Source organism: Zingiber officinale, chromosome 2B (assembly GCF_018446385.1).
Source record: "Zingiber officinale cultivar Zhangliang chromosome 2B, Zo_v1.1, whole genome shotgun sequence".
Classification (NCBI taxonomy): Eukaryota; Viridiplantae; Streptophyta; class Magnoliopsida; order Zingiberales; family Zingiberaceae; genus Zingiber; species Zingiber officinale.
The window spans coordinates 99,855,854-99,868,185 of NC_055989.1; the positions used below are offsets into that span (position 1 = coordinate 99,855,854).

Sequence of the window (12,332 nt, forward strand, 5' to 3'; positions counted from 1 at the left end):
CGAGGGTTGCGTGGCCTCTCCGGTGCGACCGTGGGGGTCACACCGCGGGCATTGCGACGCCCTTCCTGCGCGGCCGCGGGCGTCGCGACGCCCTTGCTGCGCGGCCATGGGCGTCGCGATGCCCTTCCTACGCGGCCGCGGGCGTCGCGACGCCCTTCCTGCACGGCCGCGGGCGTCGCGACGCCCCTCCGGCGCGGCAGCGGGAGTCGTGACGCCCCTTCGGCGCGGTCGCAGGCGTCGTGACGCCCCTCCGGGGCGGCCGTAGGCGTCGTGACGCCTCTGCAGCAGCCACAAGACGGCTGCTGATGTCGGTGTCGAATTCACGTAAGTGTCGAATGGCAAGAAGAACAAAATGTTTCGCCCATTTCGACCAGCTCAACACGAGATCTCAAACCCTGGTTCTTAGCAAGCCAAAAACGAAGTCAACCACAAGTACAAAAAGTTTTGAGCATGACTTGTAAGTTTGACAAATAGAATACCTTTTCACGAAAGAATAATCCAAGTAGTATCAAATATAATTGTCAAAATCAATAGGAATCGGGATCAAATTAGTTGAAAATTTGAATTATTTGTTGAATCGGATCATAAGGATGGGTGAAATTCAAATATATGGAAATACAAAAAAAAAAAAAAAAAAAAGAGAAAAGATATAATAAAATTATTTATATTATAACAAAATGTTCTAAACCTTAAGCAAAATGTCTATTTGAAGATATTTTATTATTAATAATTGCAATATCAAAAAAATGTCATTTATTTTTATAAATAATAAAATAAATTAATATAAAATAGATCACTAATATATTTTCTTAATGTGTTATCACTTAATATTTAATGTTAATAGGGTAAAGTCAAGTTTCTAACTACATTCAAATCATTTTTCAGTTAAAGAAGATTTTTAGGATCCTTACTGATTAAAAGAGATGATTATGTTGCCTCTCACTCCACAATATCCTCTCCCAGTTCATAATCACATCATATTCAACTAGTAATGAGCAAGACAAAGATGAGTGAAGCATTGAGCTTACAGAGTGATGGCAAAATTGAGCAAGTGATTATTGATTTTGTGATGATGGTTGCATAGTAAAACTTGAGATATGGCATGGATAAGCAATTTAAGAGGGTGATGAAGACTCTCTTCTTCCCATTCAAGTTCCCCAAGAACAAAGTTAGGATGAAAAGGAACAGAGAGACTCAAGTTGGGATGAAATGAAAGGTTAAATAGGTCAAGTTTTTCAAACTCATCTCAATCTGATGAAGTTTTAACTCAAGTTAATCCATTTTGACGCTCAATTTGATTAGCTAGAACTTAATTAATTTCTAGCTAATGTCTTCAGATCTCTAATTTTTATAAAATTCACTTCAATTTCTATGATATCTTGATTTCTCTTAAAATATCAGCTCGATCATTGTTGATCTTGAACTTGGGCAATCTGTATCAGTAGCCGAATTTGGTTTGATTCTCATATTGATACTGATCCAATTTGGTTTGCTTCTTCCATGAACTAAAAAGAGATGCTGGTGAAATTGAACACGATTTAGCTAAAAAGTACTCTATCAGAATTCAATGTCAAGATCTACAGTGGACAACCAACCATTGAAATTAAATCCAGTTGCTACGAAACTCAAGGATAGAGATGCTAGTTGTAAAGGTCCTAAAATTAAAATGAGAAATGAGCCTAAGTAATAATAGCTTGGACAAAGTAGACAATCTAACAAAAAAATTGAACATGAAATATTTCAATTGTTAAATGAACTAGTAGATCCAGCACAACAATAGAGAAAGATGAAGATCAAAAAGGAAATTACAAGACATATTTAACTTCCCCTACATTACATTAGATGGCAATATAGAAGCGCAATATATTTTTCATATTTAAATATTATATGGAGACAAACCATGCAATATTATGTTAGATAGTAGAAGTTGCACGAATATTGTTTCCACCAAGGCCTTGATAGGATCTAATTCGTACTTTAGAACTAGAACCAAGTCTTCACAAAGTTGCATGGGTAGACCAAATATCCCTTTCTATTAGGGAGAGATATCTAATTTATATCCATATGGGCTTCTACACTGATGAGATATTGTGTGGCATCCCCCCATAAACAATGTATATATTATCCTTAGTAGATTGTGGTTGTTTGATGAAAACTACACACTTTAAGATAGGAGCAAAAGAGAATCATACTTCACCATGGTACTTAACCCAAAAGAGTTCCCCTTTCAAAAGCATACATCACAATATTAGCCATGATACTACTATTAAAATTCTTAACACATTTAGTGACTCATCTCTCTAGACTGACAATTCTTTGCTCGTACCTCCTAAGAACCTCTAATGAGTAAAGAATTACTAAACAACTAACCACACCAAGGAATATTCCATATGTCATTGATCATAACCTAGGCCTACAAATACCACACCTAAAACAACAAATAAACAAGAAAAACAAAGGAAGTCAGGAATAGAAATTAATAAAATTGCTTATACCAATTATAATAAGACATCTATGGGAGTTTGTCCATTTATACTATTTCTTGTATCAAAGTCAGTTAGGGGATTGATTTCATTCCTTATCTAATCAATCCACTAAATTAAGAGTTATATTGTGTGCATGAGAGAGATACGTCAATACTAAATGTAAGATTGGTTTAAGCAATAATTGTTATAGATAATATGTTAATGTGTCATAGACTCAAAGACAACCATACAGCATATGTCTATGCATTCATTATCCTAAGCAATCTATCATGACTCTTTAAAAAACATATACATCCATTCCACTATTTACTACAATGAGAAAATATATTTTTGATACTTACTTGCTTAACTTGTCAACTTATTTGAATAGTAGTTCTATTTTCATATAAGAAGATAAGTTCATTTACTAGAAGATATTTTAGTCTCTACCGTTCCATGCTCTCTTTTTCACTGGAGAGTTGCAAAGAGCATTTATATCTTAACAACAACAATCAAACCTTATCCCAATAGGTGGGGTCGGCTATATGGATCTTTTTACGCTTGGACTTTATCCACTACTCTATCATCTATACTTAAATAAATTTTATCTTGTTTTATTGTTGCTAACCAAATCTTTTTTTTGGTTTTCCTCGTTTGATGTGTGTTTGTCATAGTTTCACATCTCTTAAGTGAAGCATGTATTGGTCGTCTAAGTGCATGCTCGAACCATCTTAGACATGTCTCTCGGAGTTTTCCCTCAATAAATGCAACTCCAACTTTCTCTCGGAGTTTTCCCTCAATAAATGCAACTCCAACTTTCTCTCTGATGCTCTTATTTCTTATTCTATCCATCCTCGTATGTCCACACATCCATCTTAACATCATTTCTACAATTCTCATCTTCTGCTCATGTGTGCTCAAGTCATAGCCCAACATTCAGCTTCATATAACATAGCAAGTCTAATTACAGTTTTGTAGAACTTTTCTTTAAATTTTAAAGGTACTTTATGATCACATAAAACACCCGACGCTCTCCTCTATTTCAACCATCCTACTTGTATTCTATGTAAGACATCTCTCTCAACCCCTCCATTGTTTTGCAAAAATGATCCTAAATATTTAAAGTTGCAGGTAATTCGTCATCTCCTATCTTAACAATTGTGACATTACATCTATATTGCTAAACTTAAATTCTATATATTTTGTCTTTATTCTACTAAACCTCAAACTTTTCCCTTCTAGTGTTTCCCGCCAAGATTCTAATTTAGTATTTACTCTTTCACGTGTTTTATCTACCAAAATAATATAATAGCTTGATCCTTTAAGTTGTTAGTCGATTAATTTTAACATTGTATTAGAGCACGAGATCTCAAATCATACCTACAACAAAAAGAAATTATAGTAAGTTTTGGTCAACCAAGTGAAGTATAATTACCCTCACCCACACATGAAGGGGAGCATTAAGAACATAAATATACAAATTGGTCCCTTTCCTAATAGTTTAAACTTTGGGGATAGGCAGTTATCCAATCACCTTTATTTTCATCCAAACAACTTTTTTGCATTTATTGACTACTCCCAACATTTCCTTATTAAAAAGGGTGACTAAAAGGAAATAAAATAAAAAATAAAGAATCAATTCCTGAATAACCAAAGTAAAACAAAAAAAAATACACTAGTTCTTTAATAATTGGAATGGAGTGCCAAGGAAAGATACAAAGAAACCATGATGCACGAATTTGGTGATGTAAATTTTACTTACACTTAGCAACAACATAAAAAATGCTTACAACTCTCCTAAAATTGAATTCTCCTTGGTGGGAGAGAAGAACATAATTTAAAATTAGATTTTAAATTAAAAAGTTGACATTGAAAATTTTAGAATAAGAAATCTAAATTTTATAAAAAAATTAAAAAGTTGCAAGTTTCTATTTCGATGTAGTCAAAACAAAAGCATGAAATTTATATTTTATTAGGATAAGTCATTTTAGGGTTTAGGGTCACAAAAGATGTGTGAGATGGAATGTTAAGGTGGATGCGACCATACAATGATGAACAAAATAAAAAATGAGAACATTAGAAAGAAAGTCGATATTGCATCTATCATGTTTAAGATAGTACGAACATGTACTTAGACGATCAATAAATATTCTAATTCGATGATGTGAAATTATAACAAATATGCTTATTAAACGAGGAAAAGGAAGACCAAAGAAGACTTCGTTAGAAAGAATAAAACGGGATAAAATTTATTTAAATATATATGATGATATAGTAGAGAATAAAGTTCAATGGCATAGGAGGATCCATATAGTCAACCCCACTTAGTGGAATAAGGCTTGATTTTTGTTGTTATTGTTAATAAGTCATTTTAGGATTAATTATTATTTACTTGGTAATTAGAAAAAAAAAATTATAAGAATAAGTCTTTTTTGTTCTATAAAAGGGGCTTCCGACCCTTACATAAGGAATTCCTCAATTTTTAAAAAAAAATAACCTAAAATTTTCTTCTCCATGCAACAGAGGTCTAATTTCTCCTTATAAGATAGTTATTCACATGTTGCATCACAAACAACTCTTAATGATTCAAGAATTCAAGGATTTTTCCCCTAAAAGAATCCCACCATGCACAAGAGAGTAATATATTGCCTTTTATAAAAGTAAAAAGATCTTCATGATATGGGCAATCAAGGGGATTGTTGATTCAATGTGGCTCACATTCATGAGATTGATAACCTAATGACCACATAACCAAAACATAATGCTAGGAAGGTATTCTTTCATATGTATATCAATTGACTAAGAAGGTCATCCCATCATGGTGCACTCAATTGCAAATGTAATAATTAAAAAAATTTGAACCATTTAATTTTTCATATGTACCAAGACTATTTAAGACTTGAAGCTCTCTTATACAAGTATTTCATCACTCCATTTTAACTTTTAATTGGCATTCATTGAAAATAGTGAAAGGAATGTAAAATAACACATTGAGTAAAAGTAGTGTGTCCACCTCCATGTGACACTGAGAACAATGTCCAACTAACTTTGGTTAGCACTTCAGTTTTCATTTTCATCAATACAATAATGTACAACCCAAGAAGATGATTCACATGCTAATTTATTAGTTTTTCCAAGTCTATGCTAGGTTAACTAGTATAAATAGATGAAAAATGGTTTGATGCTATCACCTACCTATGAATCATGATATGCAGCACAAGATGTTGAACACATCAATAAATACATAAGATTACAAGTACAAAAATTTGGATTTGCGAGATTACTAGACTTAAACTTCTATGTCAAAACTATGAACCTAACCCAAGAATGGTCAATAATGATAAAAACTGGCAATTCCTTTTCTCCGAGATAGACAGAGAGAGATGCTGAAATGACTGTTTCTATCCTCAGAGACAGACAGGGAGAAGAAGAAGAAGAAATGTTGGAATGAAACACCAACATTGATTTTCAAGATCATGAAGATGGTTTACCTTCTTGGACTATAATTTTTCACTTGATAATGCACTTTTCCTGCACCCTTGCACATAGTGCAGCGCAGAGCCTGCCATCCATTGCAAGTGCTACAATTCCTACAATAAAGAGGAGCAGTAAGTTGAACATATGCAGGTGTAATAGGTGTAAGTCAATAGTAATCGATCAGAAGCATTAGCTTCGATGGATTTGTGAAGTTCAATTACCATTAATGAAGTTTTAGTTTTACAATCAGCCAAATATAAAGATCAAAAATTTCAAGTTAAGGGTAGGGGAGAGAGAGATCGTTCAACAGTAAGGGACTCATTGACAAAATTTCTGATCGAAGACACGAATGCAATATAGAGCCATTATAGACATAAAGGATCAAAGTTACCTAGGGCACAACACCTTCTTGCCCAATTCCAAAGCGATATCGTAAGTCCCAAGCGTAGCAACCACCTACATCCAGACAATTGAAGACGATTTATTGAGCAGGAATAAAAGTACCGAGAAGCTAGCACGAGGTTTGAGTAGTGAAAAAAAAGGGCAAATTTGTGGGCAAGTACGAAGATGGCAGAGAAGGAGAGCTTGGAGGCGAGCTCAGGAAGGCCGAAACCGCGTGGGGCGGAACCAACTACTTCATAGAAGATGTCGAAGGGAGCGAAAAGGATACGTTCGGGAAGGTGGAGGAGGTCGATGAAATGGTGGCCGTAGCGGGCAGTGAAGAGCTTGTACTGCGTGTTCCATAACCGCTGCGCTGCCTTCATCATCTTGTCCGTCCCCCGCCCCATTCTTCTTCTCCGGGAATTGTTCTCTCCCCACTGGCTTCTCGGTTGGCTTAGCCGCAGTGGATAAGACAATGGGGGAGAAGGGAGGTGTGCGAAGAAAAAATAAAATGTTGATTTCCCAATGCTCGTCGGCTTTAACTGTGGGAAAACAAAAGGTTGAAAAAATATATCGCTTCTGATCAAATATTAAAAAGTAACAAAATTATTTTAAAAAATCCCAAATTACCCATATAATTAAAATGACCACCGTCAACTTTATAGTAGTAATAGATGAATATCGAACGGCAACCATGTATTAGCAGTAATTTCTTGGACATCTAGGTTTCAATTTTAATAAATTAATAAATAAATATTTTTTAATAAATATTATGGCTGCTATAAATATTTTTTAATTGATCCTAAAGACTAAGAAGAAATTTTAGATCGATTAATCAGTATAATTACCTAATGTCAATTAGAAAAATAATCACATGAATATTTAAAATACCCTTTATATTTTAAGTTGGTATAATTTAGATCAAAATTATTCGAAGGTGATGTAATTTTAGTAAAAATTATATGTATTCAAATAAAATAGATCCATTGTTTTAACGGCCTCTAGTGTCGATTTTATGGATATAAAGGGAGGTGAATATAAGTACACAGATATTAGATATATGGTGGGATAAACATCAAGTCGTCAGTTTCTAAAAATCGATCATTGGTCATTACTCTAGAAATGTCATGCGTCCACCGTCTGCGCTACGTTCTGAGGCAAATTATATACATTTAAAGATAGATCCGCTACCTTAACAGTCTCTTAGCATTGGTTCTACGAATATGAAAAGAAGTAAATACAAGTACATCAACATTATGCATATGATGAGGTAAACTCTACATCATCAATTTCTGAGAATCGACTCCTAATCGTTATTTCAGAAATATTATGTGCCCACGACATAAATTATATGCATTAAATGTGGCAAACATCATGATGACAACACTTCATCTACTAACTACTGGATCATCGCGAGGGAACTAAATTATATGCATAAAGAATTGCTCTAAGGTGAAACAGTTTAGTCTCTCAAAATGGGGCATAGGAAGATATTTTAAGTATTAAATTGAGTAGTTTGTTTTTTTTTATTTTGTAAAGAAGTTTAACGATATAGATAATTAAAGACTATTTTTGTCATATTAAAATGATATAAAATGATTTAGAGTAAAATTATTATTGGTTTTATTTAAAAAGAAGTGTCCCTTATTTTTAAAATGTCAAAATAGCATTTCAACCTATTTCTCATCCTAAAAATATTCATATTTTAATATTGTTATAGCAACTACCACCCTATCTATTATAATATAGAGTAAAACTGTTAGAAATTGTAATTGGAAAAATAATCAAAAAGATTTAAATATCTTTGGATGATTAAAGGATGCATCTAATGAAAAGATAGTATGCCTTTTAGGAAAGGAAGCGATCTACATCACCCATTTTGAAATGGATGGATGAGATCTAATTGAACCAAGAGGTTTTTATACCCTTTCATATGTATAAATAAAGTCTCTTACTCATTCATTCACTCACTTCCTTCCAAGCAAAGCAAGCATTGCATTCTTGCATTGGAGAGTTCAAGAAGCTTCCTCAGTTCGGAGGTCTTGCGATTTGCCGTGCTGCTATCGCAAGATAAAAGTCGTTATATCTTAGGAGACGATTGTCGTATTCCGTGAGCACCGTGTGCAGGGCAAATTCGTCTTAAAGAGATAGAGTCTAGCTCTAGCCTAGACTTAGCCGAAAACGGTGGTATACCATCATTCTGTCTGCACTCAGTTTGTATCAACAATAAAGGACCCAACATTTTTAAGACGAATTTTCTTCGTGTAAACTGATGGCTGGAATCAACGACGTTCCAATCGCCATTCCAACCGGAGAGAAGCCGGAAAAGTTCAACGGAGCCAACTTCAAAAGATGGCAGCAGAAGATGTTGTTCTACTTGACAATATTAAACCTCGTACGGTTTTTGCATGAAGACCCGCCAACCGCTACGGAAGGTAATTCCGATAGTAAAGCTGCATGCGATGCATGATCGCATGGAGATTTCCTGTGCCGTAACTACGTTCTCGACGCATTGGACAACGCGTTGTATAACGTGTATTATTAATAGAGAGGGCAAAATCTCTATGAGAGTCACTTGAAAAGAAATACAAAATCGAAAGCGTCAGGATGAAGAAATTCATCATCGGCCGATTTCTAGATTTCAAAATGTTGGATTCCAAGAGCGTAACATCTCAAGTCCAAGACATGCAACTGATAATGCATGATCTGGATGCTGAAGGCATAAAGCTGAACGAGTCGTTCAAAGTAGCCGCGGTAATCGAGAAACTCCCTCCGTCGTGGAAGGATTTCAAAAATTACCTAAAACACAAGCAAAAAGAGATGGGACTTGAAGTCCTAATCTTGAGGCTACGAATAGATGAAGATAATCAAAAGATGTTCGACTCTAAAGGAATGAAGCGGGCAGTCGACGAGATGTCCAACCTGGCTGAGCCAAAAGCCAAAAAGCCGAAGCAATCCAAAAAGAATTCTCAAGGCAAAAAATTTAAGGGTGCATGCTACAACTACGGGAAGCCAGGACACATGTCCAAGGATTGCAGACGCCCGAATAAACCAACCAAGAGTCAGAAGGATGCTGTGAACCAAGTCGTAACTTCTGACGACATGGAATTGGATCTCACTGTAGTCGTGTTTTAAGCCAACACAGTGGTGGATAACTTGAATCAATGGTAGATTGATACTGGAGCAACCTGTCATATCTGTTCTGATAAGGCGATGTTCTCCAAGTATACTCCGATAAGTGGAATAAAGCTCTATATGGGCAATTCCATGACATCCCCGATTATTGGATTCAGGAAAGTTGTTCTGAAAATGATGTCTGGGAAAGAGCTAACGCTCATTGATGTACTCCATGTTCCCGACATCAGGAAAAACTTAGTTTCTGAATCAACACTTGTCAAGGCCGGTTTCAGACTAGTGTTCCAGTCAAACAGCTTTGTATTTATGAAAAATGGTATATTCATAAGTAAAGGGTACCTAGAACAGAGCATGTTCAAAATGGTTGTAATTATGAAATAACTTGTCTGACCTTATAAAATATTTTCATTGACTGAGTGTCAAACTTCAGATGTTCAATCTATCATTAGAGTGTTTAACCATGACACCCTACCTAGGAGGGATAAAAATAATTTTAATTGTGTTGAATTAATTTTAAGTTGCAGTAGCTATTAAATTGATTTGATCAAATTTGAGTTGTAGTAGTATATATAGTTGCTAAAATACTGTTAAATCGGTTTTAATCATTTTTATAGTGATTTTGTTTTAACTAAATTAATAAAAAAAATTAATATAACAATATTTTATTTGTTATAATTTTGATCAAATTAGAGCAATTTTATTATATCATAATTGCTATCATGGTTTGCAAAATCATGATCCGTTACGATTCAGAATCAGTAAATCGATCCAGAATCGATTGAGATCAAATTTTACAATAAAATCAAAACAAAATCGTTGAAATTGTATATAATCGATGAAATCGTATCGATCTCACGTTATAAACGATTTCACACATGACTAGAACAACGGACAGACGAACAACATCCTCGTTGACTAGCAATGATAGTAGAGGAGTTCTCGTTAGCAGGACAGCACTGGCAGCTTGTGAAGGGGGACGAAGTCTTGCGATGGGAAAGAGGGGAAGGGAAGGCGCCGATGCCGGTTGACAGCGGTGGGTGAGGGGAGGAGCGGCAACAGGGGGAGCAGCGGTGACAGGTGAGGAGAGAGTACGACATGCATGATACAGTGACTTTATGAAGTTTAGATTTAAATTGAAACTTTCGCTAATTTATTTAATCAACTTCTTACTTAATTGAATAGCTTAAAGTGATTTTCTCCGATCCTATTTGAATTATTCGATTAAAATATATATAAATTTATGTTAAATTTTAAAAATTATGGATAAAATATATTTATTTATTTTATATATTTTCATTCCATTAATATCATTATTATTAATTTAATTTAATTCCTTTAAAGGCACTTTTAATCAAATATCAAATTAATTTACACTACAACAAAAGTAACTTTCCGCCGTGCATCATCAACGGTGCACAGTTAGAGTATGTCGTTAATAATAGTTTTTACGACGCACCTAATTATGTACGCTGCGGATAATATAATACTTATACAAACGACGGCGTGCAAAAAAAATATGCTGTCAATAAACTTTTCTACAACATGCATAGTGCGTTATTAAAACTTAATATTAACGGCGTGCGGAGTCCGTTGTTAATACTTGTTATACATATATAAATTATAGCGTGCAAAAATATATGCTGTCAATAAATATTATAAAATTTTAAAGACGTGCAATGTGCGCCGTTAATAATCTTCAAAATTTTCTAATACATATCACCAAAACACCTAGCCTCCCTAATTATTTTTCGCTGAAAATTTTCATGCGGACCGTAATTATTTTCCAGCCAAACCTCCTCACACCGCAAACCCTCCAGCAAACCATACTCCTCACACGTGGAAACCCTCACGCGATGCAGAAATAAAAAATTGCAACCTCCTCGCGCGAACTCCCTCCAGCAAAACCTCTCTGTCGCCAACCCTAAACTCCTCTCCGCCCATCCTCTCTTCGACGAAGCCCTCGCTTCGCCACTGAAGCCCTCTCCGCTAAAGCCCTTGCTTCGTCGCCAAAGCCCTCTCTGTTGAAACAATCTCCACCGAAGCTCTCCACCGAATTGAACATCTTTGCTGGGATCGTTTTTTGGCGCTCTTGCAATCCTTGTATTTCTTAGGTTGTATCTTCTTTTATTTTATTTTGTTTTTCTTGTATTATGTTGTCGTTGTATTTCGCTGGGATCTTTTGTTTTCCTTGTCTACCGTCGATCCTATGCATTTAGAGAAATGTTTTATTTTTTTGCACCTTTTGAAGCCCTATGTAGGCAGAGAAAGTATTGATTTTTTTTCTATTTAACTTGTGTTTGTTTACATGATGTTTTGCTTCAAAAGGTTATTGAGGAGAGTGATTCCATTGAAGCCCTATGTATGAACTCATTTTTAGAGTGTTTAGAACATATCAGTATTTACTATTTGATATTTTCATCTCAACGAACAAATTATGCTAAGTAAACACTATGTTATTTTCATCTAATGTTGAATCTAAACAAACCTGGTATCGAACCTCATTTCTTTCTATCGCTTGCTTCACTACTATTTGGCTTAGAAATCTATCATATCTAAATGTTTCTCAAAACTCTTAACTCTCTTGTTCTGCCATTTCAAGTTGCTTCATGTCTTCGATCACTCTGTGGTGTATTCATTGATGAATGTTTCAGAGGTTTATCATATTCCTAATAGCATTCTTTAACTTAATGAGTTTTGTCCAAATCTCACTGCCAAGCTGCTTCATGTCTTAATGAATTCATTGTGGCAAGGATGATTCCCAACCCTAAAAGTTCATCTGAATGCATTTGTATTTTGAAATGTTCAAGGTATGTTCCATCAAAATTAATGGATTTCTATTAAATGAGATTTGGTGTAATAATGGTCGAGGGTTAT

The 12,332-nt window shown here is 34.9% G+C and overlaps 1 protein-coding gene across 1 annotated transcript in view; it reads right to left on the reverse strand.

Annotated features, from left to right (window-relative positions):
• LOC122046500 overlaps positions 1–6,847 on the reverse strand; it is a 58,818-nt gene extending 51,971 nt beyond the window's left edge. The window contains exons 1-3 of the mRNA XM_042607221.1: positions 6,506–6,847; positions 6,334–6,398; positions 5,957–6,055 (exon numbers count right to left, since the gene is read on the reverse strand). Of these exons, the coding sequence (XP_042463155.1) occupies positions 5,957–6,055; positions 6,334–6,398; positions 6,506–6,730 (389 nt within the window). The 5' untranslated portion in view covers positions 6,731–6,847. The remainder of the gene's footprint in view (positions 1–5,956; positions 6,056–6,333; positions 6,399–6,505) is intronic.
• Positions 6,848–12,332: the final 5,485 nt, after the last annotated feature.